Source organism: Pseudophryne corroboree, chromosome 12 (genome assembly GCF_028390025.1).
Source record: "Pseudophryne corroboree isolate aPseCor3 chromosome 12, aPseCor3.hap2, whole genome shotgun sequence".
Lineage (NCBI taxonomy): Eukaryota > Metazoa > Chordata > Amphibia > Anura > Myobatrachidae > Pseudophryne > Pseudophryne corroboree.
Window position 1 is genome coordinate 160,695,015 of NC_086455.1, and position 24,427 is coordinate 160,719,441.

The 24,427-nt window shown below is 49.4% G+C and overlaps 2 protein-coding genes across 5 annotated transcripts in view; one reads left to right on the forward strand and one right to left on the reverse strand.

Moving 5' to 3' along the window:
- Positions 1-23,311, reverse strand: part of YY1 (YY1 transcription factor) — a 36,282-nt gene extending 12,971 nt beyond the window's left edge. For 2 of the 3 annotated variants that reach the window (XM_063948345.1, XM_063948344.1), the window contains exon 1: positions 22,678-23,310. In XM_063948345.1, coding sequence (XP_063804415.1) covers positions 22,678-23,272 — 595 coding nt within the window. In that variant the 5' untranslated portion in view covers positions 23,273-23,310. Of the gene's footprint in view, positions 1-22,677 lie in introns of all 3 variants that reach the window. The other variant, XM_063948346.1, reaches the window with a different exon arrangement.
- The window catches only part of DEGS2 (delta 4-desaturase, sphingolipid 2), a 65,876-nt gene continuing 64,138 nt past the window's right edge, over positions 22,690-24,427 (forward strand). The window contains exon 1 of one of the 2 annotated variants that reach the window (XM_063948348.1): positions 22,690-22,780. The gene's annotated coding sequence lies outside the window, so the exon portion shown is untranslated. The remainder of the gene's footprint in view (positions 22,781-24,427) is intronic. The other variant, XM_063948349.1, reaches the window with a different exon arrangement.

Consider the following 24,427-nt stretch of genomic DNA (forward strand, 5'->3'; position numbering starts at 1 on the left):
TTGATACGACCTGGATTGGATGAAACCAGATATCGTGTGATCGGATACACTCTACCAATGTCTGACCAACTGGTAGGTAGGATTGGATGAGATGTGGACAAGTGCGTACCCAGCTTTAGGTCCTGTGTATAGTGTCTGGGAGCTAATTGAATTACTTCGGCCCTGAGGCTGCATATATCACAGATTTCGGCTTGCACCCTCCTGAAATGTTCAGCAGAAATCCGTATGGGCTGGTCGAGAGTGTGGAGCCGCAGCGTGTCCAGCACTTAGCACAGGAAAAGTTGCTTAACGAGGCTAATCCCATGCAATGGGCTGCAAGAATGCGACTGTCACGACCAGCACTTGGCTGACCGTGCAAACAATAGAATTAGCTTCTGACCACTTAACCAATTGAATCACCCCACACAAAACAAAAAATATAAGCATCTCCTAAAGGAAACTCCGACTTCTCCACATCTCTTAAATCCAACACTTGCCAAACTACTCTAACCAGGTAATCTACAAACGAGACACCCAGTCACTAATATACTAACGAAACTGGGTCTTCACAAAGCAAATCACCAAATTCAGGTTCACAAAGGAGCGAAAGAGAGAGAAGGAAGATACAAGAGACAACTCGCTCAAGGGGACAATATAAAACAAAGTACGGCAAGTCCCACATGCTACAGAACCTTGTTCCAGGGGCAGACAGCATAGAACACTCCAAGCCTCCATTGGCAATGCTGCCACAATTAATAGCGATTGAAGATCTAACAGAAAAATACTGATCTCTAACTTCACCATTGTGCTACAAATCAGCACACAGTAGGGTTTGATTCAATTCAGCGCAAATTGAACAGCACCAGGAGGGAGCTATTCAATTCAGCTCAATGTTATGCTGGAGTTCTGCTTTCACTCATCCTGGTGTGTGCGCAGAAAACCAACAAAACTACTGGCGTGATGCAGTCTTCTGCCCTTAGCGAGCCAGAAACCTAAGTCGGAGAATGCCGGTTCTCGCGACTAAACACCATGTTTAAGGCGCAAGAACTGGCATTTTCAGACATAACAGCACGCTGAATTGAATAGCTCCGGGAGCTCCTTCACGGCGCTGTTCAATTCACGCTGAATTGACCCCTAATTTACCAAGGCAGCCTGCATTTGTCCATCCCCAGATAACACCAACTGTGTGACAAAAAGCCACATCTCGCAATCATCTTCTTAGAGAAAAGGAGGGGAAGGGGGCAACCAGCCATGAAGTGGGTAAACCAATGTATTGAGATTACAAACCATGTATGTTTGAAGATGGTAAATGAACAGAATTGTAAAGGTTTCAAAAGTTGATTTCTTAAAAGCGAGACAGGTCTTACACTTCACAAATAATACCCCCACCCCTCTTTTACCTTGGTTGAAATTACTAAATGAAGAGGTGTTACAATCTGTCCATCTGCAATATAGGCCCAAAGCCTGCTAATTATGCATTGCTTACAAATACACATACAAAGGTCAAGGCTGCTTATGGATTGCAAATAGCGATACAACCGCAAAAATTACTAAGGCGGAGATGGAGAATTGCGGTGGCGGCGGGGAAACGGAGGCACGGCGGCGCAAATGGGAGCATGGCGTGATCATGATCGGGGCGGATGCCTGACATCACACGCACCGATCGAAAAGATGGCGGTGGGCCTTATGCGGTCGCAGCCAGGCCGCGCTGGCAGGCTTCCCTTTCAGCGATCATGACTAAATTGTGGTGTAACCGCAATTTCAGCGTGGTCTCAGAGGGGGGCCGGAAGTAAGCGTGCTGGGCAGCCCCCGGCATGCGAACAAAAGGATTGCAAATTCTGCTAATAAGCAGTATTTGCAATCTTTAGGCTGGGTACACACTGTCCGATGTGCACCCGATATATCGCACGAGCTGCCAGCTCACACGATATATCGGTCACATTGGACAGTGTGTACGGGTGATACTGTATATGATGCGTGCTTCTGCGGGTCATACACGATGAGAGAAGATATGCGACAGACCTGCATGCTCTGGGACGTGGGTGGAAGCGATCACGGCTGACACATTGTACAGTGTATATCCACTTACGATATATCGTCTGCAATGGCGCATCAGACCGACATCTTACAGTGTGTACCCAGCCTTAGTGTGCCTTGTGGGCCGTGGTTGTGAACCACTGCTGTAGAGTAATAGTTTATTTGTAGATCTATAGTTTATCGCTTTGTGCGAGTGATTTTCAGTAACTACAGCGTCTAAGGTCAGTAGGACCTCACTACGGTCTGTGGTGTCATTTCCTGATGGTCACAGTGGCTCAGACAGGTCATGGATACACACTATAAGATCTGCCTAATCTTTCTTGTTGTAACAAAAACCTGGTAATGTATCTGAGCAAATGACAATTGACCATTTGCTCTCAAACACTGGAAACAGACCAAAATGGTCAAACTGGTTAAACCCATTTTTGCCCATTTTCTGGCTTTTGGGAACAAATGGTTGATTGTCATTTGCAACCATACATTACCAGATTTCCACTCCAACCAGAAAGATTGGACAGATAATCTTAAAGTGTGTGTCCAGCTTTAGGGGACTATTCATGAAGCAGTGAAAACAGTGGTGAAACAGACCAATGGAGAAGTTGTCCATGGCAACCAATCGGCATCACCTTTACATTTTATAGAAAGGCTTCATTATATATAAAGGCTTCATTCAAAGCAGATTGGTTGCCATGGACAACTTCTCCACTCTTTTCACTGCTTCATGAACAGACACCTACACTGGACATCGACACAGGTCCGACCCATTTATAATCCTGCTTTAAACCCGGGTTGAAATGCCTGGTTTCTCAACCTGGGTTATTTGTGACAGGTCTACTACGGTATGCCGGTGCAGGGGATCCCGACCATGGGGTGAGCGCAAAAATGCCCCTTGCGGGCTCGCTATTTATTCTCCCTCCAGGGGTATCGTGGACACCCCAAGAGGGAAAATAGTTGTCGGTAAGCCGGCTGTCGGGATTCCGGCACCGGTACCCTGACAGCCGACATATCAAGTGCCACCCATTTGTGACATACAAGAGCAACAAGGTGTCACATACAATGTGTCAGTATCTAGACAAACACTACAGTCATGAGAGTAAATGTATTATAAAGTCAGCATATGGCTAGGCAGATCTTACATGCTAGTTGGAACACAAGGATCTGACAACTGGAGATGATACAGGTTGAGTAGCCATTATCCAAAATGCTTGGGACCAGAGGTATTTTGGATATCGGATGTTTCCATATTTTGGAATAATTGCATACCATAATGAGATATCATGGCAATGGGACCTAAGTCTAAGCACAGAATGTATTTATGTTACATATACACCTTATACACACAGCCTGAAGGTCATTTAATACAATATTTTTTGAATACCTGTGTATTAAACAAAGTTTGCGTATATTGAGCCATCAGAAAACAAAGGTTTCACTACCTCACTCAAAATTCCATATTTCGGAATATTTGGATATGGGATACTCAACCTGTACTCCCTATTAAGCAGTTTTACTATCCTCTGCTGCACCAGGAACAGGCACTAGATGGCAGCACTTGCTGCTGGGAAAGTCATTTCTATTGCACACACTGGTGAAATGTGCTGTGTAAGGGCTGTATGACATTGGTCATTGGGGTCGATTCTATTCGGCAACTAATGAATAGCGCCGGGAATTAGCTCCCGACGCTATTCAATTCAGCAACTAGTTACGTCGGCGATGGCCCGTTCTCGCCGACAAAACAGGTTGAATTGTCGGGAAAACGGGCATTCTCCGACTTAACTCTACGGCGCGAGGCAGATTCCCGACAGATCAGCCTCGCGCCGGCCGCGAGGCAGCACTTTTGTCGGGTTTTTTCTCTCATCCCCCGGGGATGAGAGAAGAATTCCCGACAATTGCAGGTAATTAGTTGCTGAATTGAATAGCGTCGGGAGCTAATTCCCGGCGCTATTCATTAGTTGCCGAATAGAATCGACCCCATTGTGATGACAGCAACTACAGATACATAACATCACCTTAAAAACTTTGTAAGGCACATATTTTAATTACTGAATTGCTGAATTTGGATATGTCCAGCCATTGTCCCGTGGTATTTGGTCTTAACTATGCAAATGGCTTTTCACCTTACCATAACAGAGCCTCAGGAAGTACACGTGGAGCTTCCTTAAGTGCTAGTTCCTAGTGTTGGGCAATACTATTTCTTGGGGAACAGCAACCAAAAAACAATGTACATAGGCTATCCAGAGATCATCATACAGGATAAACAGAATATCCAATAAATAAACCCCACAGCTAATTGTCAGATAAAATCCCTGCAGGGAAGGGCTATTCAATTCAACAGCCTTTTTCCCTGCGCCTAAAACTCGGGATTCAGGCGTGGAAACACACTGATGTCGCATAAACTGTGGAATCACTGGGTTTTTCCCTGCACACTCACGATTTTGCCGTTTTCATGCAAACTTTACCTCGCAGCTAACGGACCTGCGAGGTCGTATCCGACATTCACGTGTAGGGTAATCCCAGCTATTTGAATTGCTCTGGCGCAGCTTGCAGCTAATTGAATAGCCCCCCAATGTCTGCAAACAAGTTACATGAAAAGGAACATTTTATCCAAATCACAAACTGAGTGATACAAAGAAGAATAATACATTCACAAATATGTAAATTTGTGTGTAATCAACCCCAGTCACCAGAAATAACAAGCATTTATTAAGAGAGCTAAGGTATAAAGTCTTTCTACAAACTGAGGGAACACAAGTAAGATAGCTAGATTATACCTGCATTGCATGTATGGGAACAAATACTATTCGCAGGTACGCATGTCTGCGACCAGACAGCCCCTATCTATATACTGTCATTAGCAGTTCGCACCAGCCCTACCATGGTGTATAAGATACGTCATTACACAAACGCACAATTCTACGTAGCTCACAAATTCTAGTCACATCTTCCTTAACTTTGTGTCCAAGCGAACGGCTCCGTTACCACACAGTTATTGTGCAGCCACAAGTGGAGGTGTGACTCAGCTGTGTATGACTCTCTGCAGTAACATATGCATGACTGCAGAGCATGCACATAACAAATACACGCAATACACAACACTACATAAACCTCTGCAATAGTCGCAATGCGACTACATGAGAATATCACAGAGGTTCAAATGACACAAGCTTTAAGCCGATTATAATAAGATTTTACTTACCGATAAATCTATTTCTCGGAGTCCGTAGTGGATGCTGGGGTTCCTGAAAGGACCATGGGGAATAGCGGCTCCGCAGGAGACAGGGCACAAAAAGTAAAGCTTTTTCCGATCAGGTGGTGTGCACTGGCTCCTCCCCCTATGACCCTCCTCCAGACTCCAGTTAGGTACTGTGCCCGGACGAGCGTACACAATAAGGGAGGATTTTGAATCCCGGGTAAGACTCATACCAGCCACACCAATCACACCGTACAACTTGTGATCTAAACCCAGTTAACAGTATGATAACAGCGGAGCCTCTGAAAGATGGCTTCCTACAACAATAACCCGAATAAGTTAACAATAACTATGTACAATTTATGCAGATAATCCGCACTTGGGATGGGCGCCCAGCATCCACTACGGACTCCGAGAAATAGATTTATCGGTAAGTAAAATCTTATTTTCTCTATCGTCCTAGTGGATGCTGGGGTTCCTGAAAGGACCATGGGGATTATACCAAAGCTCCCAAACGGGCGGGAGAGTGCGGATGACTCTGCAGCACCGAATGAGAGAACTCCAGGTCCTCCTTAGCCAGAGTATCAAATTTGTAAAATTTTACAAACGTGTTCTCCCCTGACCACGTAGCTGCTCGGCAAAGTTGTAATGCCGAGACCCCTCGGGCAGCCGCCCAAGATGAGCCCACCTTCCTTGTGGAGTGGGCCTTTACAGATTTAGGCTGTGGCAGGCCTGCCACAGAATGTGCCAGTTGGATTGTGCTACAGATCCAACGAGCAATCGTCTGCTTAGACGCAGGAGCACCCATCTTGTTGGGTGCATACAATATAAACAACGAGTCAGATTTTCTGACTCCAGCTGTTCTTGCAATATATATTTTTAATGCTCTGACAACGTCCAGTAACTTGGAGTCCTCCAAGTCACTTGTAGCCGCAGGCACTACAATAGGCTGGTTCAGATGAAATGCTGACACCACCTTAGGGAGAAAATGCGGACGAGTCCGCAGTTCTGCCCTGTCCGAATGGAAAATCAGATATGGGCTTTTGTAAGATAAAGCTGCCAATTCTGACACTCTCCTGGCAGAAGCCAGGGCTAGAAGCATGGTCACTTTCCAAGTGAGATATTTCAAATCCACCTTATTTAGTGGTTCAAACCAATGAGATTTTAGAAAATCCAAAACTACATTGAGATCCCACGGTGCCACTGGAGGCACCACAGGAGGCTGTATATGCAGCACTCCCTTAACAAAGGTCTGGACTTCAGGGACTGAAGCCAATTCTTTTTGGAAGAAAATCGACAGGGCCGAAATTTGAACCTTAATAGATCCCAATTTGAGACCCATAGACAATCCTGATTGCAGGAAATGTAGGAATCGACCCAGTTGAAATTCCTCCGTCGGAGCACTCCGATCTTCGCACCACGCAACATATTTTCGCCAAATTCGGTGATAATGTTGCACGGTTACTTCTTTCCTTGCTTTAATCAAAGTAGGAATGACTTCTTCCGGCATGCCTTTTTCCATTAGGATCCGGCGTTCAACCGCCATGCCGTCAAACGCAGCCGCGGTAAGTCTTGAAACAGACAGGGACCCTGCTGAAGCAAGTCCCTCCTTAGAGGTAGAGGCCACGGATCTTCCGTGATCATCTCTTGAAGTTCCGGGTACCAAGTCCTTCTTGGCCAATCCGGAACCACTAGTATCGTTCTTACGCCTCTTTGCCGTATAATTCTCAATACTTTTGGTATGAGAGGCAGAGGAGGAAACACATACACCGACTGGTACACCCAAGGCGTTACCAGCGCGTCCACAGCTATTGCCTGCGGATCTCTTGACCTGGCGCAATACCTGTCCAGTTTTTTGTTGAGGCGAGACGCCATCATGTCCACCATTGGTCTTTCCCAACGGGTTACCAGCATGTGGAAGACTTCTGGATGAAGTCCCCACTCTCCCGGGTGAAGATCGTGTCTGCTGAGGAAGTCTGCTTCCCAGTTGTCCACTCCCGGGATGAACACTGCTGACAGCGCTATCACATGATTCTCTGCCCAGCGAAGAATCCTTGCAGCTTCTGCCATTGCACTCCTGCTTCTTGTGCCGCCCTGTCTGTTCACATGGGCGACTGCCGTGATGTTGTCCGACTGGATCAACACCGGTTTTCCCTGAAGCAGAGGTTCTGCCTGGCTTAGAGCATTGTATATTGCTCTTAGTTCCAGAATGTTTATGTGAAGAGACGTTTCCAGGCTCGTCCATACTCCCTGGAAGTTTCTTCCTTGTGTGACTGCTCCCCAGCCTCTCAGGCTGGCGTCCGTGGTCACCAGGATCCAATCCTGTATGCCGAATCTGCGGCCCTCCAATAGATGAGGACTCTGCAACCACCACAGAAGAGACACCCTTGTCCTTGCAGACAGGGTTATCCGTAGGTGCATCTGAAGATGCGACCCTGACCATTTGTCCAACAGATCCCTTTGGAAAATTCTTGCGTGGAATCTGCCGAATGGAATTGCTTCGTAAGAAGCCACCATTTTTCCCAGGACTCTTGTGCATTGATGTACAGACACTTTTCCTGGTTTTAGGAGGTTCCTGACAAGCTCGGATAACTCCTTGGCTTTTTCCTCCGGGAGAAAAACCTTTTTCTGAACCGTGTCCAGAATCATCCCTAGGAACAGCAGACGAGTTGTCGGCATTAACTGGGATTTTGGAATATTCAGAATCCACCCGTGCTGTTTTAGCACTTCTTGAGACAGTGCTAATCCCATCTCTAGCTGTTCTCTGGACCTCGCCCTTATTAGGAGATCGTCCAAGTATGGGATAATTAATACGCCTTTTCTTCGAAGAAGAATCATCATCTCGGCCATTACCTTTGTAAAGATCCGAGGTGCCGTGGACAATCCGAACGGCAGCGTCTGAAACTGATAGTGACAGTTTTGTACAACGAACCTGAGGTACCCCTGGTGTGAGGGGTAAATTGGAACGTGGAGATACGCATCCTTGATGTCCAAGGATACCATAAAGTCCCCCTCTTCCAGGTTCGCTATCACTGCTCTGAGTGACTCCATTTTGAACTTGAACTTCTTTATGTACAGGTTCAAGGACTTCAGATTTAGAATAGGCCTTACCGAGCCATCCGGCTTCGGTACCACAAAAAGAGTGGAATAATACCCCTTCCCTTGTTGCAGAAGAGGTACCTTGACTATCACCTGCTGAGAGTACAGCTTGTGAATGGCTTCCAAAACCGTCTCCCTTTCGGAGGGGGACGTTGGTAAAGCAGACTTCAGGAAACGGCGAGGTGGATCCGTCTCTAATTCCAACCTGTACCCTTGAGATATTATCTGCAGGATCCAGGGATCTACCTGCGAGTGAGCCCACTGCGCGCTGTAATTTTTGAGACGACCGCCCACCTTCCCCGAGTCCGCTTGAGAAGCCCCAGCGTCATGCTGAGGCTTTTGTAGAAGCCGGGGAGGGCTTCTGTTCCTGGGAAGGAGCTGCGTGTTGCTGTCTCTTCCCTCGACCTTTGCCTCGTGGCAGATATGAATAGCCCTTTGCTCTCTTATTTTTAAAGGAACGAAAGGGCTGCGGTTGAAAAGTCGGTGCCTTTTTCTGTGGGGGAGTGACTTGAGGTAGAAAGGTGGATTTCCCGGCTGTAGCCGTGGCCACCAAATCTGATAGACCGACTCCAAATAACTCCTCCCCTTTATACGGCAAAACTTCCATATGCCGTTTTGAATCCGCATCGCCTGTCCACTGTCGCGTCCATAAAGCTCTTCTGGCCGAAATGGACATAGCACTTACCCGTGATGCCAGTGTGCAGATATCCCTCTGTGCATCACGCATATAAAGAAATGCATCCTTTATTTGTTCTAACGACAGTAAAATATTGTCCCTGTCCAGGGTATCAATATTTTCAATCAGGGACTCTGACCAAACTACCCCAGCACTGCCCATCCAGGCAGTCGCTACAGCTGGTCGTAGTATAACACCTGCATGTGTGTATATACTTTTTTGGATATTTTCCATCCTCCTATCTGATGGATCTTTAAGTGCGGCCGTCTCAGGAGAGGGTAACGCCACTTGTTTAGATAAGCGTGTTAGCGCCTTGTCCACCCTAGGAGGTGTTTCCCAGCGCTCCCTAACCTCTGGTGGGAAAGGGTATAATGCCAATAATTTCTTTGAAATTATCAGCTTTTTATCAGGGGCAACCCACGCTTCATTACACACGTCATTTAATTCTTCTGATTCAGGAAAAACTATAGGTAGTTTTTTCATACCCCACATAATACCCTGTTTAGTGGTACCTGTAGTATCAGCTAAATGTAACGCCTCCTTCATTGCCAAAATCATATAACGTGTGGCCCTACTGGAAAATACGGTTGATTCGTCACCGTCACCACTGGAGTCATCGCCTGTGTCTGGGTCTGTGTCGACCGACTGAGGCAAAGGGCGTTTCACAGCCCCTGACGGTGTTTGAGTCGCCTGGACAGGCACTAATTGATTGTCCGGCCGCCTCATGTCGTCAAACGACTGCTTTAGCGTGTTGACACTATCCCGTAGTTCCATAAATAAAGGCATCCATTCCGGTGTCGACTCCCTAGGGGGTGACATCCTCATATTTGGCAATTGCTCCGCCTCCACACCAATATCGTCCTCATACATGTCGACACACACGTACCGACACACAGCAGACACACAGGGAATGCTCCTAACGAAGACAGGACCCACTAGCCCTTTGGGGAGACAGAGGGAGAGTTTGCCAGCACACACCAAAAGCGCTATATATATATCAGGGATAGCCTTATAATAAGTGCTCCCTTATAGCTGCTTTGTTATATCAAATTTTCGCCATAAATGTGCCCCCCCCTCTCTGTTTTACCCTGTTTCTGTAGTGCAGTGCAGGGGAGAGACTTGGGAGCCGTCCTGACCAGCGGAGCTGTGAGAGGAAATGGCGCCGTGTGCTGAGGAGATAGGCCCCGCCCCTTTTCTGGCGGGCTCGTCTCCCGCTATTTAGAAAAATTAGGCAGGGGTTAAATATCTCCATATAGCCTCTAGGGCTATATGTGAGGTATTTTTAGCCTTTATAGGTAATCATTTTGCCTCCCAGGGCGCCCCCCTCCCAGCGCCCTGCACCCTCAGTGACTGCCGTGTGAAGTGTGCTGAGAGGAAAATGGCGCACAGCTGCAGTGCTGTGCGCTACCTTTTGAAGACTGCAGGAGTCTTCAGCCGCCGATTCTGGACCTCTTCTGTCTTCAGCATCTGCAAGGGGGCCGGCGGCGTGGCTCCGGTGACCATCCAGGCTGTACCCGTGATCGTCCCTCTGGAGCTTGATGTCCAGTAGCCAAGAAGCCAATCCATCCTGCACGCAGGTGAGTTGACTCCTTCTCCCCTCAGTCCCTCGCTGCAGTGATCCTGTTGCCAGCAGGAATCACTGTAAAATAAAAAACCTAGCTAAACTTTTTCTAAGCAGCTCTTTAGGAGAGCCACCTAGATTGCACCCTTCTCGGCCGGGCACAAAAATCTAACTGGAGTCTGGAGGAGGGTCATAGGGGGAGGAGCCAGTGCACACCACCTGATCGGAAAAAGCTTTACTTTTTGTGCCCTGTCTCCTGCGGAGCCGCTATTCCCCATGGTCCTTTCAGGAACCCCAGCATCCACTAGGACGATAGAGAAAATGCTTATAGCCATGACCAGCAAAACACGTCCGATAATGCAGCTACACCACTCACTGACAACACAGGGCGACACTTTCTGCCTACAGACAAATGAGAGGTAAGACCTAAAACAAATCCACAGGAATAAAGAATACAGTATACTGTACTTTCTATAACAGTCTACACCTGACTTACATAGGTCTGTTCTACAAGAGACGGATGATCCAGCAATATACAACTTTATAGCATAATCATAACAGCCAATTACAAACATCACACACTGACGTGTGCTAATCCGGATCAATATATAACTTGTGACACAGTGAAACACATGACTATATATTATATTCCTGCCTACACTGTGACAGGGGATGCCTCCGTCACCCATAGCCATTCCTAATGCTACACAATCCACCAGAACAAGCACAGCTGACTACACACACCCTCAATTCCCCTTGTACAGACGCTATACACAGCTCAGGTAACCAGGTGCTTCCTCCTGTACCCCCTATACTACAGGAGCATTCCCTCTGTACAGACACTATACACAGCTCAGGTAACCAGGTGCTTCCTCCTGTACCCCCTATACTACAGGAGCATTCCCTCTGTACAGACACTATACACAGCTCAGGTAACCAGGTGCTTCCTCCTGTACCCCCTATACTATAGGAGCATTCCCCCTGTACAGACACTATACACAGCTCAGGTAACCAGGTGCTTCCTCCTGTACCCCCTATACTATAGGAGCATTCCCCCTGTGCAGACACTATACACAGCTCAGGTAACCAGGTGCATCCCCCTGTACCCCCTATACTATAGGATCATTCCCTCTGTACACGCACTATACACAGCTCAGGTAACCAGGTGCTTCCTCCTGTACCCCCTATACTATAGGAGCATTCCCCCTGTACAGACACTATACACAGCTCAGGTAACCGGGTGCTTCCTCCTGTACCCCCTATACTACAGGAGCATTCCCTCTGTACAGACACTATACACAGCTCAGGTAACCGGGTGCTTCCTCCTGTACCCCCTATACTATAGGAGCATTCCCCCTGTACAGACACTATACACAGCTCAGGTAACCGGGTGCATCCTCCTGTACCCCCTATACTATACGAGCATTCCCCCTGTACAGACGCTATACACAGCTCAGGTAACCGGGTGCTTCCTCCTGTACCCCCTATACTACAGGAGCATTCCCTCTGTACAGACACTATACACAGCTCAGGTAACCAGGTGCTTCCTCCTGTACCCCCTATACTACAGGAGCATTCCCTCTGTACAGACACTATACACAGCTCAGGTAACCAGGTGCTTCCTCCTGTACCCCCTATACTACAGGAGCATTCCCCCTGTACAGACACTATACACAGCTCAGGTAACCAGGTGCATCCCCCTGTACCCCCTATACTATAGGATCATTCCCTCTGTACACGCACTATACACAGCTCAGGTAACCAGGTGCTTCCTCCTGTACCCCCTATACTATAGGAGCATTCCCCCTGTACAGACACTATACACAGCTCAGGTAACCAGATGCATCCCCCTGTACTATAGGAGCATTCCCTCTGTACAGACACTATACACAGCTCAGGTAACCAGGTGCTTCCTCCTGTACCCCCTATACTACAGGAGCATTCCCCCTGTACAGACACTATACACAGCTCAGGTAACCAGGTGCATCCCCCTGTACCCCCTATACTATAGGATCATTCCCTCTGTACACGCACTATACACAGCTCAGGTAACCAGGTGCTTCCTCCTGTACCCCCTATACTATAGGAGCATTCCCCTGTGCAGACACTATACACAGCTCAGGTAACCGGATGCATCCTCCTGTACCCCCTATACTATAGGAGCATTCCCCCTGTACAGACACTATACACAGCTCAGGTAACCGGGTGCTTCCTCCTGTACCCCCTATACTATAGGAGCATTCCCTCTGTACAGACACTATACACAGCTCAGGTAACCGGGTGCTTCCTCCTGTACCCCCTATACTACAGGAGCATTCCCCCTGTACAGACACTATACACAGCTCAGGTAACCGGGTGCTTCCTCCTGTACCCCCTATACTATACGAGCATTCCCCCTGTACAGACGCTATACACAGCTCAGGTAACCGGGTGCTTCCTCCTGTACCCCCTATACTACAGGAGCATTCCCTCTGTACAGACACTATACACAGCTCAGGTAACCAGGTGCTTCCTCCTGTACCCCCTATACTACAGGAGCATTCCCTCTGTACAGACACTATACACAGCTCAGGTAACCAGGTGCTTCCTCCTGTACCCCCTATACTACAGGAGCATTCCCCCTGTACAGACACTATACACAGCTCAGGTAACCAGGTGCATCCCCCTGTACCCCCTATACTATAGGATCATTCCCTCTGTACACGCACTATACACAGCTCAGGTAACCAGGTGCTTCCTCCTGTACCCCCTATACTATAGGAGCATTCCCCCTGTACAGACACTATACACAGCTCAGGTAACCAGATGCATCCCCCTGTACTATAGGAGCATTCCCTCTGTACAGACGCTATACACAGCTCAGGTAACCAGGTGCTTCCTCCTGTACCCCCTATACTACAGGAGCATTCCCCCTGTACAGACACTATACACAGCTCAGGTAACCAGGTGCTTCCTCCTGTACCCCCTATACTACAGGAGCATTCCCCCTGTACAGACACTATACACAGCTCAGGTAACCAGGTGCATCCCCCTGTACCCCCTATACTATAGGATCATTCCCTCTGTACACGCACTATACACAGCTCAGGTAACCAGGTGCTTCCTCCTGTACCCCCTATACTATAGGAGCATTCCCCTGTGCAGACACTATACACAGCTCAGGTAACCGGATGCATCCTCCTGTACCCCCTATACTATAGGAGCATTCCCCCTGTACAGACACTATACACAGCTCAGGTAACCGGGTGCTTCCTCCTGTACCCCCTATACTATAGGAGCATTCCCTCTGTACAGACACTATACACAGCTCAGGTAACCGGGTGCTTCCTCCTTTACCCCCTATACTATAGGAGCATTCCCTCTGTACAGACACTATACACAGCTCAGGTAACCATGTACTTCCTCCTGTACCCCCTATACTATAGGAGCATTCCCTCTGTACAGACACTATACACAGCTCAGGTAACCGGGTGCATCCTCCTGTACCCCCTATACTACAGGAGCATTCCCCCTGTACAGACACTATACACAGCTCAGGTAACCGGGTGCTTCCTCCTGTACCCCCTATACTATACGAGCATTCCCCCTGTACAGACGCTATACACAGCTCAGGTAACCGGGTGCTTCCTCCTGTACCCCCTATACTACAGGAGCATTCCCTCTGTACAGACACTATACACAGCTCAGGTAACCGGGTGCTTCCTCCTGTACCCCCAATACTATAGTAGCATTCCCTCTGTACAGACACTATACACAGCTCAGGTAACCGGATGCATCCTCCTGTACCCCCTATACTATAGGATTATTCCATCTGTACAGACACTATACACAGCTCAGGTAACCGGGTGCATCCTCCTGTACCCCCTATACTATAGGAGCATTCCCCCTGTACAGACACTATACACAGCTCAGGTAACCGGGTGCTTCCTCCTGTACCCCCAATACTATAGGAGCATTCCCTCTGTACAGACACTATACACAGCTCAGGTAACCGGATGCATCCTCCTGTACCCCCTATACTATAGTAGTATTCCCTCTGTACAGACACTATACACAGCTCAGGTAACCGGGTGCTTCCTCCTGTACCCCCTATACTATAGGAGCATTCCCCCTGTACAGACACTATACACAGCTCAGGTAACCGGGTGTTTCCTCCTGTACCCCCTATACTATAGGATCATTCCCTCTGTACAGACACTATACACAGCTCAGGTAACCAGGTGCATCCTCCTGTACCCCCTATACTATAGGAGCATTCCCTCTGTGCAGACACTATACACAGCTCAAGTAACCAGGTGCATCCTCCTGTACCCCCAATACTATAGGAGCATTCCCCCTGTACAGACACTATACACAGCTCAGGTAACCGGGTGATTCCTCCTGTACCCCTATACTATAGGAGCATTCCCCCTGTACAGACACTATACACAGCTCAGGTAACCAGGTGCATCCCCCTGTACCCCCTATACTATAGGAGCATTCCCCCTGTACAGACACTATACACAGCTCAGGTAACCAGGTGCATCCCCCTGTACCCCCCATACTATAGGATCATTCCCTCTGTACAGACACTATACACAGCTCAGGTAACCGGGTGCATCATCCTGTACCCCCTATACTATAGGATCATTCCCTCTGTACAGACACTATACACAGCTCAGGTAACCGGGTGCATCCCCCTGTACCCCCTATACTATAGAATCATTCCATCTGTACAGACACTATACACAGCTCAGGTAACCGGGTGCTTCCTCCTGGACCCCCCATACTATAGGATCATTCCATCTGTACAGACACTATACACAGCTCAGGTAACCGGATGCATCATCCTGTACCCCCTATACTATAGGAGCATTCCCCCTGTGCAGACACTATACACAGCTCAGGTAACCGGGTGCTTCCTCCTGTACCCCCTATACTATAGGATCATTCCCCCTGTACAGACACTATACACAGCTCAGGTAACCGGGTGCTTCCTCCTGTACCCCCTATACTATAGGAGCTTTCCCTCTGTACAGACACTATACACTGCTCAGGTAACCAGGTGCTTCCTCCTGTACCCCCCATACTATAGGAGCATTCCCCCTGTACAGACACTATACACAGCTCAGGTAACCAGGTGCTTCCTCCTGTACCCCCTATACTATAGGATCATTCCCTCTGTACAGACACTATACACAGCTCAGGTAACCGGGTGCATCCCCCTGTACCCCCAATACTATAGGATCATTCCATCTGTACAGACACTATACACAGCTCAGGTAACCGGGTGCATCCCCCTGTACCCCCTATACTATAGGATAATTCCCTCTGTACAGACACTATACACAGCTCAAGTAACCGGGTGCATCCCCCTGTACCCCCTATACTATAGGATAATTCCCTCTGTACAGACACTATGCACAGCTCAGGTAACCGGGTGCTTCCTCCTGTACCCCCTATACTATAGGATCATTCCCTCTGTACAGACACTATACACAGCTCAGGTAATGGGTGCATCCTCCTGTACCCCCTATACTATAGGAGCATTCCCTCTGTAGACGCCATACACAGCTCAGGTAACCATGTGCTTCCTACTGTACCCCCTATACTATAGGATCATTCCCTCTGTACAGACACTATACACAGCTCAGGTAACCGGGTGCTTCCTCCTGTACCCCTATACTATAGGAGCATTCCCTCTGTAGACACTATACACAGGTCAGGTAACCAGGTGCATCCTCCTGTACCCCCTATACTATAGGAGCATTCTCTCTGTACAGACACTATACACAGCTCAGGAACCGGGTGCATCCCCCTGTACCCCCTTATACTATAGGATCATTCCCTCTGTACACACACTATACACAGCTCAGGTAACCGGGTTCTTCCTCCTGTACCCCCTATACTATAGGAGCATTCCCCTTGTACAGACACTATACACAGCTCAGGTAACCGGGTGCATCCTCCTGTACCCCCTATACTATAGGATCATTCCCTCTGTACAGACACTATACACAGCTCAGGTAACCAGGTGCTTCCTCCTGCACCCCCTATACTATAGGAGCATTCCATCTGTACAGACACTATACACAGCTCAGGTAACCGGATGCATCCCCCTGTACCCCCTATACTATAGGAGCATTCCCTCTGTACAGACACTATACACAGCTCAGGTAACCGGATGCATCCCCCTGTACCCCCTATACTATAGGAGCATTCCCTCTGTACAGACACTATACACAGCTCAGGTAACCGGGTGCTTCCTCCTGTACCCCCTATACTATAGGAGCATTCCCTCTGTACAGACACTATACACAGCTCAGGTAACCGGGTGCTTCCTCCTGTACCCCCTATACTATAGGAGCATTCCCTCTGTACAGACACTATACACAGCTCAGGTAACCGGGTGCTTTCTCCTGTACCCCCTATACTATAGGAGCATTCCCTCTGTAGACACTATACACAGCTCAGGTAACCGGGTGCTTCCTCCTGTACCCCCTATACTATAGGAGCATTCCCTCTGTACAGACACTATACACAGCTCAGGTAACCGGGTGCTTCCTCCTGTACCCCCTATACTATAGGAGCATTCCCTCTGTAGACACTATACACAGCTCAGGTAACCAGGTGCATCCTCCTGTACCCCCTATACTATAGGATCATTCCCTCTGTACAGACACTATACACAGCTCAGGTAACCGGGTGCTTCCTCCTGTACCCCCTATACTATAGGATCAATCCCTCTGTACAGACACTATACACAGCTCAGGTAACCGGGTGCTTCCTCCTGTACCCCCTATACTATAGGAGCATTCCCCCTGTACAGACACTATACACAGCTCAGGTAACCAGGTGCATCCCCCTGTACCCCTATACTATAGGAGCATTCCCCCTGTGCAGACACTATACACAGCTCAGGTAACCGGGTGCTTCCTCCTGTACCCCCTATACTATAGGATCATTCCCCCTGTACAGACACTATACACAGCTCAGGTAACCGGGTGCTTCCTCCTGTACCCCCTATACTATAGGATCATTCCCTCTGTACAGACACCATACACAGCTCAGGTAACCGGGTGCTTCCTCCTGTACCCCCTATACTATAGGATCATTCCCTCTGTACAGACACTATACACAGCTCAGGTAACCGGGTGCTTCCTCCTGTACCCCCTATACTATAGGATCATTCCCCCTGTACAGACACTATACACAGCTCAGGTAACCGGGTGCTTCCTCCTGTACCCCCAATACTATAGGAGCATTCTCTCTGTACAGACACTATACACAGCTCAGGTAACCTTTGAAAAAGCTGCCACCCTAGTGCAGCGAAACGCGTCAGGCTACAGGGACCCACGCCAGGAACTTTGCTTGATACGTCCGGACCATCCCCTACCACATTCCAGCACAAAGATCCATACTGGAAGGTGTCTGCTATTTGGCTGAAGTGCCGAACTTTGCCTACCGCACTGCATGAGGAGCTCATCATTTACCATCTTGGAGCAACACATCCTCTAGCGGTAAAAGCCATAAATTTGGATATATACACCTCCTAATATCTGCAGTTGCTGGACATATTAACTACTAGGGGAACAAATTTGGAACGGACTTTCCTAATTCAATACCATCCAAACTCCTGGCCTATGGGTAACCCTGGTTTTATTGATTCTATCATGTGTACTTTTTAAATGTTATTATTTGGAACTACCATTGATGGTTTATATTCCTATATTAAATATACTCTTTTTTAATTAAATATTGAATTATCAGATATTATTGTTATTTCATATAAACAATCTAGCGCAGCCTAAATTGCTTTTTTTGTATAACCGGGTGCATCCTCCTGTACCCCCTATACTATAGGAGCATTCTCTCTGTACAGACACAATACACAGCTCAGGTAACCGGATGCTTCCTCCTGTACCCCCTATACTATAGGAGCATTCCCTCTGTAGACACTATACACAGCTCAGGGAACCGGATGCATCCCCCTGTACTATAGGATCATTCCCTCTGTACAGACACTATACACAGCTCAGGTAACCGGATGCATCCCCCTGTACCCCCTATACTATAGGATCATTCCCTCTGTACAGACACTATACACTGCTCAGGTAACCGGGTGCTTCCTCCTGTACCCCCAATACTATAGGATCATTCCCTCTGTACAGACACTATACACAGCTCAGGTAACCGGGTGCTTCCTCCTGTACCCCCTATACTATAGGATCATTCCCTCTGTACAGACGCTATACACAGCTCAGGTAACGGGTGCATCCCCCTGTACCCCCTATACTATAGGAGCATTCCATCTGTACAGACACTATACACAGCTCAGGGAACCGGATGCATCCCCCTGTACTATAGGATCATTCCCTCTGTACAGAAACTATACACAGCTCAGGTAACCGGGTGCTTCCTCCTGTACCCCCTATACTATAGGATCATTCCCTCTGTACAGACACTATACACAGCTCAGGTAACCGGGTGCTTCCTCCTGTACCCCCTATACTATAGGAGCATTCCCCCTGTACAGACACTATACACAGCTCAGGTAACCAGGTGCATCCCCCTGTACCCCTATACTATAGGAGCATTCCATCTGTACAGACACTATACACAGCTCAGGGAACCGGATGCATCCCCCTGTACTATAGGATCATTCCCTCTGTACAGACACTATACACAGCTCAGGGAACCGGATGCATCCCCCTGTACTATAGGATCATTCCCTCTGTACAGACTATACACAGCTCAGGTAACCGGGTGCTTCCTCCTGTACCCCCTATACCAGTGATTTTCAACCTTTTTCAGTTCGCGGCACACCAAAAAGATTTAAAAATTGCCAAGGCACACCATTGGTACCCCACGGAAAAATAAAACACACAAAGGGAAATAAAACAAACATATTTGTCCCCAAGGCTAAAAACACACACACATTGTCCCCAACAGTTATTAAAATAATGCACAGTACTTGAACACACTGTCTGCCACAGTAATTCCACACATTGACCCTCATAGTATTGCCATCACACTGTCCCCCATAGTAATTGCACACATTGCCCCCATAGTAATACAACCACACACACACACCGACCCCCACAGTAATGTTACCAGACACACTGACCCCCATAGTAATGCCACCAAATACACTGACCCCCATAGTAATGCCACCAAATACACTGACCCCCATAGTAATGCCACCAAATACACTGACCCCCATAGTAATGCCACGAAACACACTGACACCCACAGTAATGCCACCAGACACACTGACCCCCATAGTAGTGCCACCAAATACACTGACCCCCATAGTAATGCCACCATACACACTGACACCCACAGTAATGCCACCAGAGACACTGACCCCCATAGTAATGCCACCACACACACTGACCCCCATAGTAATGCCACCACACACATAGTCATGGCACTGCACACACATCATAAAGCACTGGCCCAAACCTTTTTTGTTTTCCCCCTTAGCGGCAGGAGCAGTGAGGAGCAGAACAGAGCAGCACGGGCCACGAAGGGAAACTAGACGCTGCCCAGGCGGGATGGTGATGTGTACGTGACCTATGAGTCACGCCATGTCGTAGGGGTCACGGGCGGGCCCGCAGGAGAGCTGCCGTCTTCACTATACAGTGACCGCAGAAGAGCTGCCTGTGCTGCCCGATAGTGATGCTGTAAATCAGTATCACCATCGGGCAGCGCAGGCAGCTCTTACGCGGTCATTGTATAGTTAAGACGGCAGCAGAGATCTCTGGCGGCGGCGGCACACTTGACAACCGCTGGCGGCACACCAGTTGAAAATCACTGCCCTATACTATAGGATCATTCCCTCTGTACAGACACTATACACAGCTCAGGTAACCGGATGCATCCCCCTGTACCCCCTATACTATAGGATCATTCCCTCTGTACAGACACTATACACAGCTCAGGTAACCGGGTGCTTCCTCCTGTACCCCCTATACTATAGGAGCATTCCCTCTGTACAGACACTATACACAGCTCAGGTAACCGGGTGCTTCCTCCTGTACCCCCTATACTATAGGATCATTCCCTCTGTACAGACACTATACACAGCTCAGGTAACCGGATGCATCCCCCTGTACTATAGGATCATTCCCTCTGTACAGACACTATACACAGCTCAGGTAACCGGATGCATCCCCCTGTACTATAGGATCATTCCCTCTGTACAGACACTATACACAGCCCAGGTAACCGGGTGCTTCCTCCTGTACCCCCTATACTATAGGAGCATTCCCTCTGTAGACACTATACACAGGTCAGGTAATGAGGCACATCCCCTACATAATGGGAACATCCCTCAGGACCTGACTGTACGAATCACTAGTGGCTATAGAGAAGGAATGCTACAGGTCACACAGGTCGTGTATCCCCAAGACTAGAACCTCCACAGCAATTTTTAAAGGTGTATTCTCATTATACAGTAGATATGTGATGTCATCACTACACAAACTATATACGCTGCTGACACAGTATATACTGCACTTCCCCAATACACAGCATAACCTGACACACTGCATTAATAAGCAGATACCATGTTCTACACTATTACACACACTGAAGATTATACACTGCACTGCCCCAATACACAGCGCAGCCTGGTACTTGGCAGTAATAATCAGTTATGTTATAGATAGATACATACACAGAGACCCCTGCCTGAGCCATACACACAAGACACACACACAGTATATACAGAGACCACTGCCTGAGCCATACACACAAGACACACACACACACAGTATATACAGAGACCCCTGCCTGACCCATACACACAAGACAAACACACAGTATATACAGAGACCACTGCCTGAGCCACACACTATATACATGCAGATACACCTGCCTGAGCCATACACATACAGTATATACACAGAGGCCCCCACCTGAGGCACACACACACACACACAGTATATACACATGCAGGTCCCCGCCTGAGGCACACACACTATATACACATACAGTATACACACAGAGGACCCCACCTGAGGTACACACACAGTATATATACACACACACACACACACACAGACGCCCCCCGCCTGAGGCACACACACAGACATACACAGAGGCCCCCGCCTGAGGCGCACACACTATATACACACAGAGTGCGGCCCCCGCCTGGAGCACACACACACTATATACACAGAGGCCCCCCGCACTATATACACATACAGTATACACACATACAGGCGCCCTCACACAGTATATACACATACAGTATACACACACACACACACACAGGCCCCAGCCTGAGGCACACACACTATATACAGATACAGTATACACACAGAGGCCCCAGCCTGAGGCACACACACACTATATACACAGAGGCCCCCCGCACTATATACACATACAGTATATACACATACAGGCGCCCTCACACAGTATATACACATACAGTATACACACACACACACACACACACACACACAGGCCCCAGCCTGAGGCACACACACTATATACACACACAGTATATACACACACACACACACACACACACACACACACACAAAGAGGCCCCAGCCTGAGGCACACACACTATATACACATACAGTATACACACAGAGGCCCCAGCCTGAGGCACACACACTATATACACATACAGTATACACACAGAGGCCCCAGCCTGAGGCACACACACTATATACACATACAGTATACACACAGAGGCCCCAGCCTGAGGCACACACACTATATACACATACAGTATACACACAGAGGCCCCAGCCTGAGGCACACACACTATATACACATACAGTATACACACAGAGGCCCCAGCCTGAGGCACACCTCCGGCCGGGCCATCACCACAGCGCTGCTGGGAGCAGGCGGACAGCGGGGCCCCCGGGCGGCCGGAGGGGGGGTAGAGAGACACGGCTAGCGGCCGCCCCTCCCCCTCACAAGTGCGCCACTGCGGCCTAGTCCCCGGGCCTCAGCCCCGCTCCCGCCACCTGCACCACCAGCGCCGCCGCCATGTTCGTCCGCCATCTTCCCCCCGCGCCATGTTTATATTCGGGCCGCCATACTGAGGGAACATGGCGGCGCCCAGTAGCAGCAGAAGCGGCCGCTCCTCAGCCCGGGCCTCCCGCCCGCCTCACCCCCGGGCCCCGCGCTCACCTGACGCCCACATGGTGACGGAGAACTCGCCCTCCAGCGTCTTGATCTGCACCTGCTTCTGCTCCCATTTCCGGGCGCTGGGCTCGGCCCCGCCGCCGCTCAGGTAGCTCTTCTTGCCGCTCCGCTTGCCGCCGCTGCCCCCCTTCTTCCCGCGGCCTCCGCCCGAGCTCTTCCCGGCCACCGTCACCAGCGTCTGCTCGATGTACTCGTCCTCCCCGGCCGGGGCCGGCACCGGGATGAGGATCTGGTCCTCGTAGCCGTCGTCCGGCCGGAGGTCCGAGTCGTCGCCGCCCACCACCTCCTCCCGGGTCTGCACCAGGATCACCTCCTGGTGGTGGTGGCTGGGGTCGTCCGGGTCCAGCGGCTGCAGCGCGATCATGGGCTGGTGGTGATGGTGGTGGTGCGGCAGGTGCCGCGGCTCGTCGTCCTCCTCGTCTTCGTCCTCCTCATCCTCCTCCTCGCCGCAGCCGCCCACCACCGTCGTCTCGATCGTCTCCACCGGGATGGACTCCACCTCGATCTCGTGCAGCTCCACCAGCTCGGCCGGCATCTCCGAGCCGTCGGCGGCGATGTAGAGCGTGTCGCCCGATGCCATGGCGCCTCTCCTCCTCCCCCGCCACCCCCCCCAGCCGCCTGGCTCACCCGCTTTCACACCCCCCACTCGCCCGGTTTATTATTCTTTACACTGGCGGGTGTTATTCCTCCGCGTTCAACGCGAATCCCGACTCCGGACAGCAAATCTCGCCGCCGCTCTCCGCTGCCGGCGTCATCTCGCGAGAGCGGACATAATCAACGGCTGCGCGGGGAGGAGGAGGCGGCGGGCGGCATCCTGGCTCAGGGCAAGAGGGAGGAGTTGGGTGGGGCCCGGTCACGTGGTCGCCGCTGACTGACTGACTGAACCCTCCTTCAATGACACTGAGGGCTGGGAGCTGTCATTCACAACGTTGCTGTGGTTCAGCGTGGCAATGCCATGGAGTCAGTAAATTTACTGACAGGAGGAGGGGAGTCCATTTGTTTTGGGGGAGGAGTTATGATGGGTTGCTGGGCGCTCAAATTATTTTGTGGGCACCACTTATCTATATGGGGAGCGGTGCACATGGGGTCCAGGGGCAGAGCCGTCTTAACAGCAGTGTAGGCCCCTGGGCACAGCAATGCACTGGGGCCCCTACCCACCCATCAGCGGTAGGGGTGGGGGGTGCTATCAGTGGCAGCTTTGATGTCCCGCAGGTGGTAGGGGGTGTTCTGTCTTCCGCACAGCATTAAGGACCTGGAGAAATTATTTCTGCTAATTAATTACTCCTTTACTGCACAGATGGGGTGGGAGGGAGAACACTAAACTGTAGAAGGGGGCATTGTGCTGAATGAAGGGGCTCTGGTACATGACTTCCAGGGTGGTCGGCGGTGTTTAATACACAGGGGAGGGGTGGATAGTAGAGTGGGCTTAATATTCATCATTTTCTGGTGGGAGGGCAGCTTGCTTGACTGCAGATATCTCCAGTTCCTGGAAATAGATTTCTTAGCTTTAATGGGATAAAAAAAACTAGAGAGTCCCCCCTTTCAGCGGGCACTGGGTACTTGGGGATCAGACTTCAGGAGCCAGAGCAATCCACCAACAAAAATATAAAACTGCATATTAGGCGTGTGGAGCTGGCGCAGGGATCAGCTGCTGGAAGCCTGATATCTCTGGTTCTGGGCATAGTAGAGACAAGATGCCAGTGTCAACTGAAAGGGGAGAGTCACAGATTTTGGA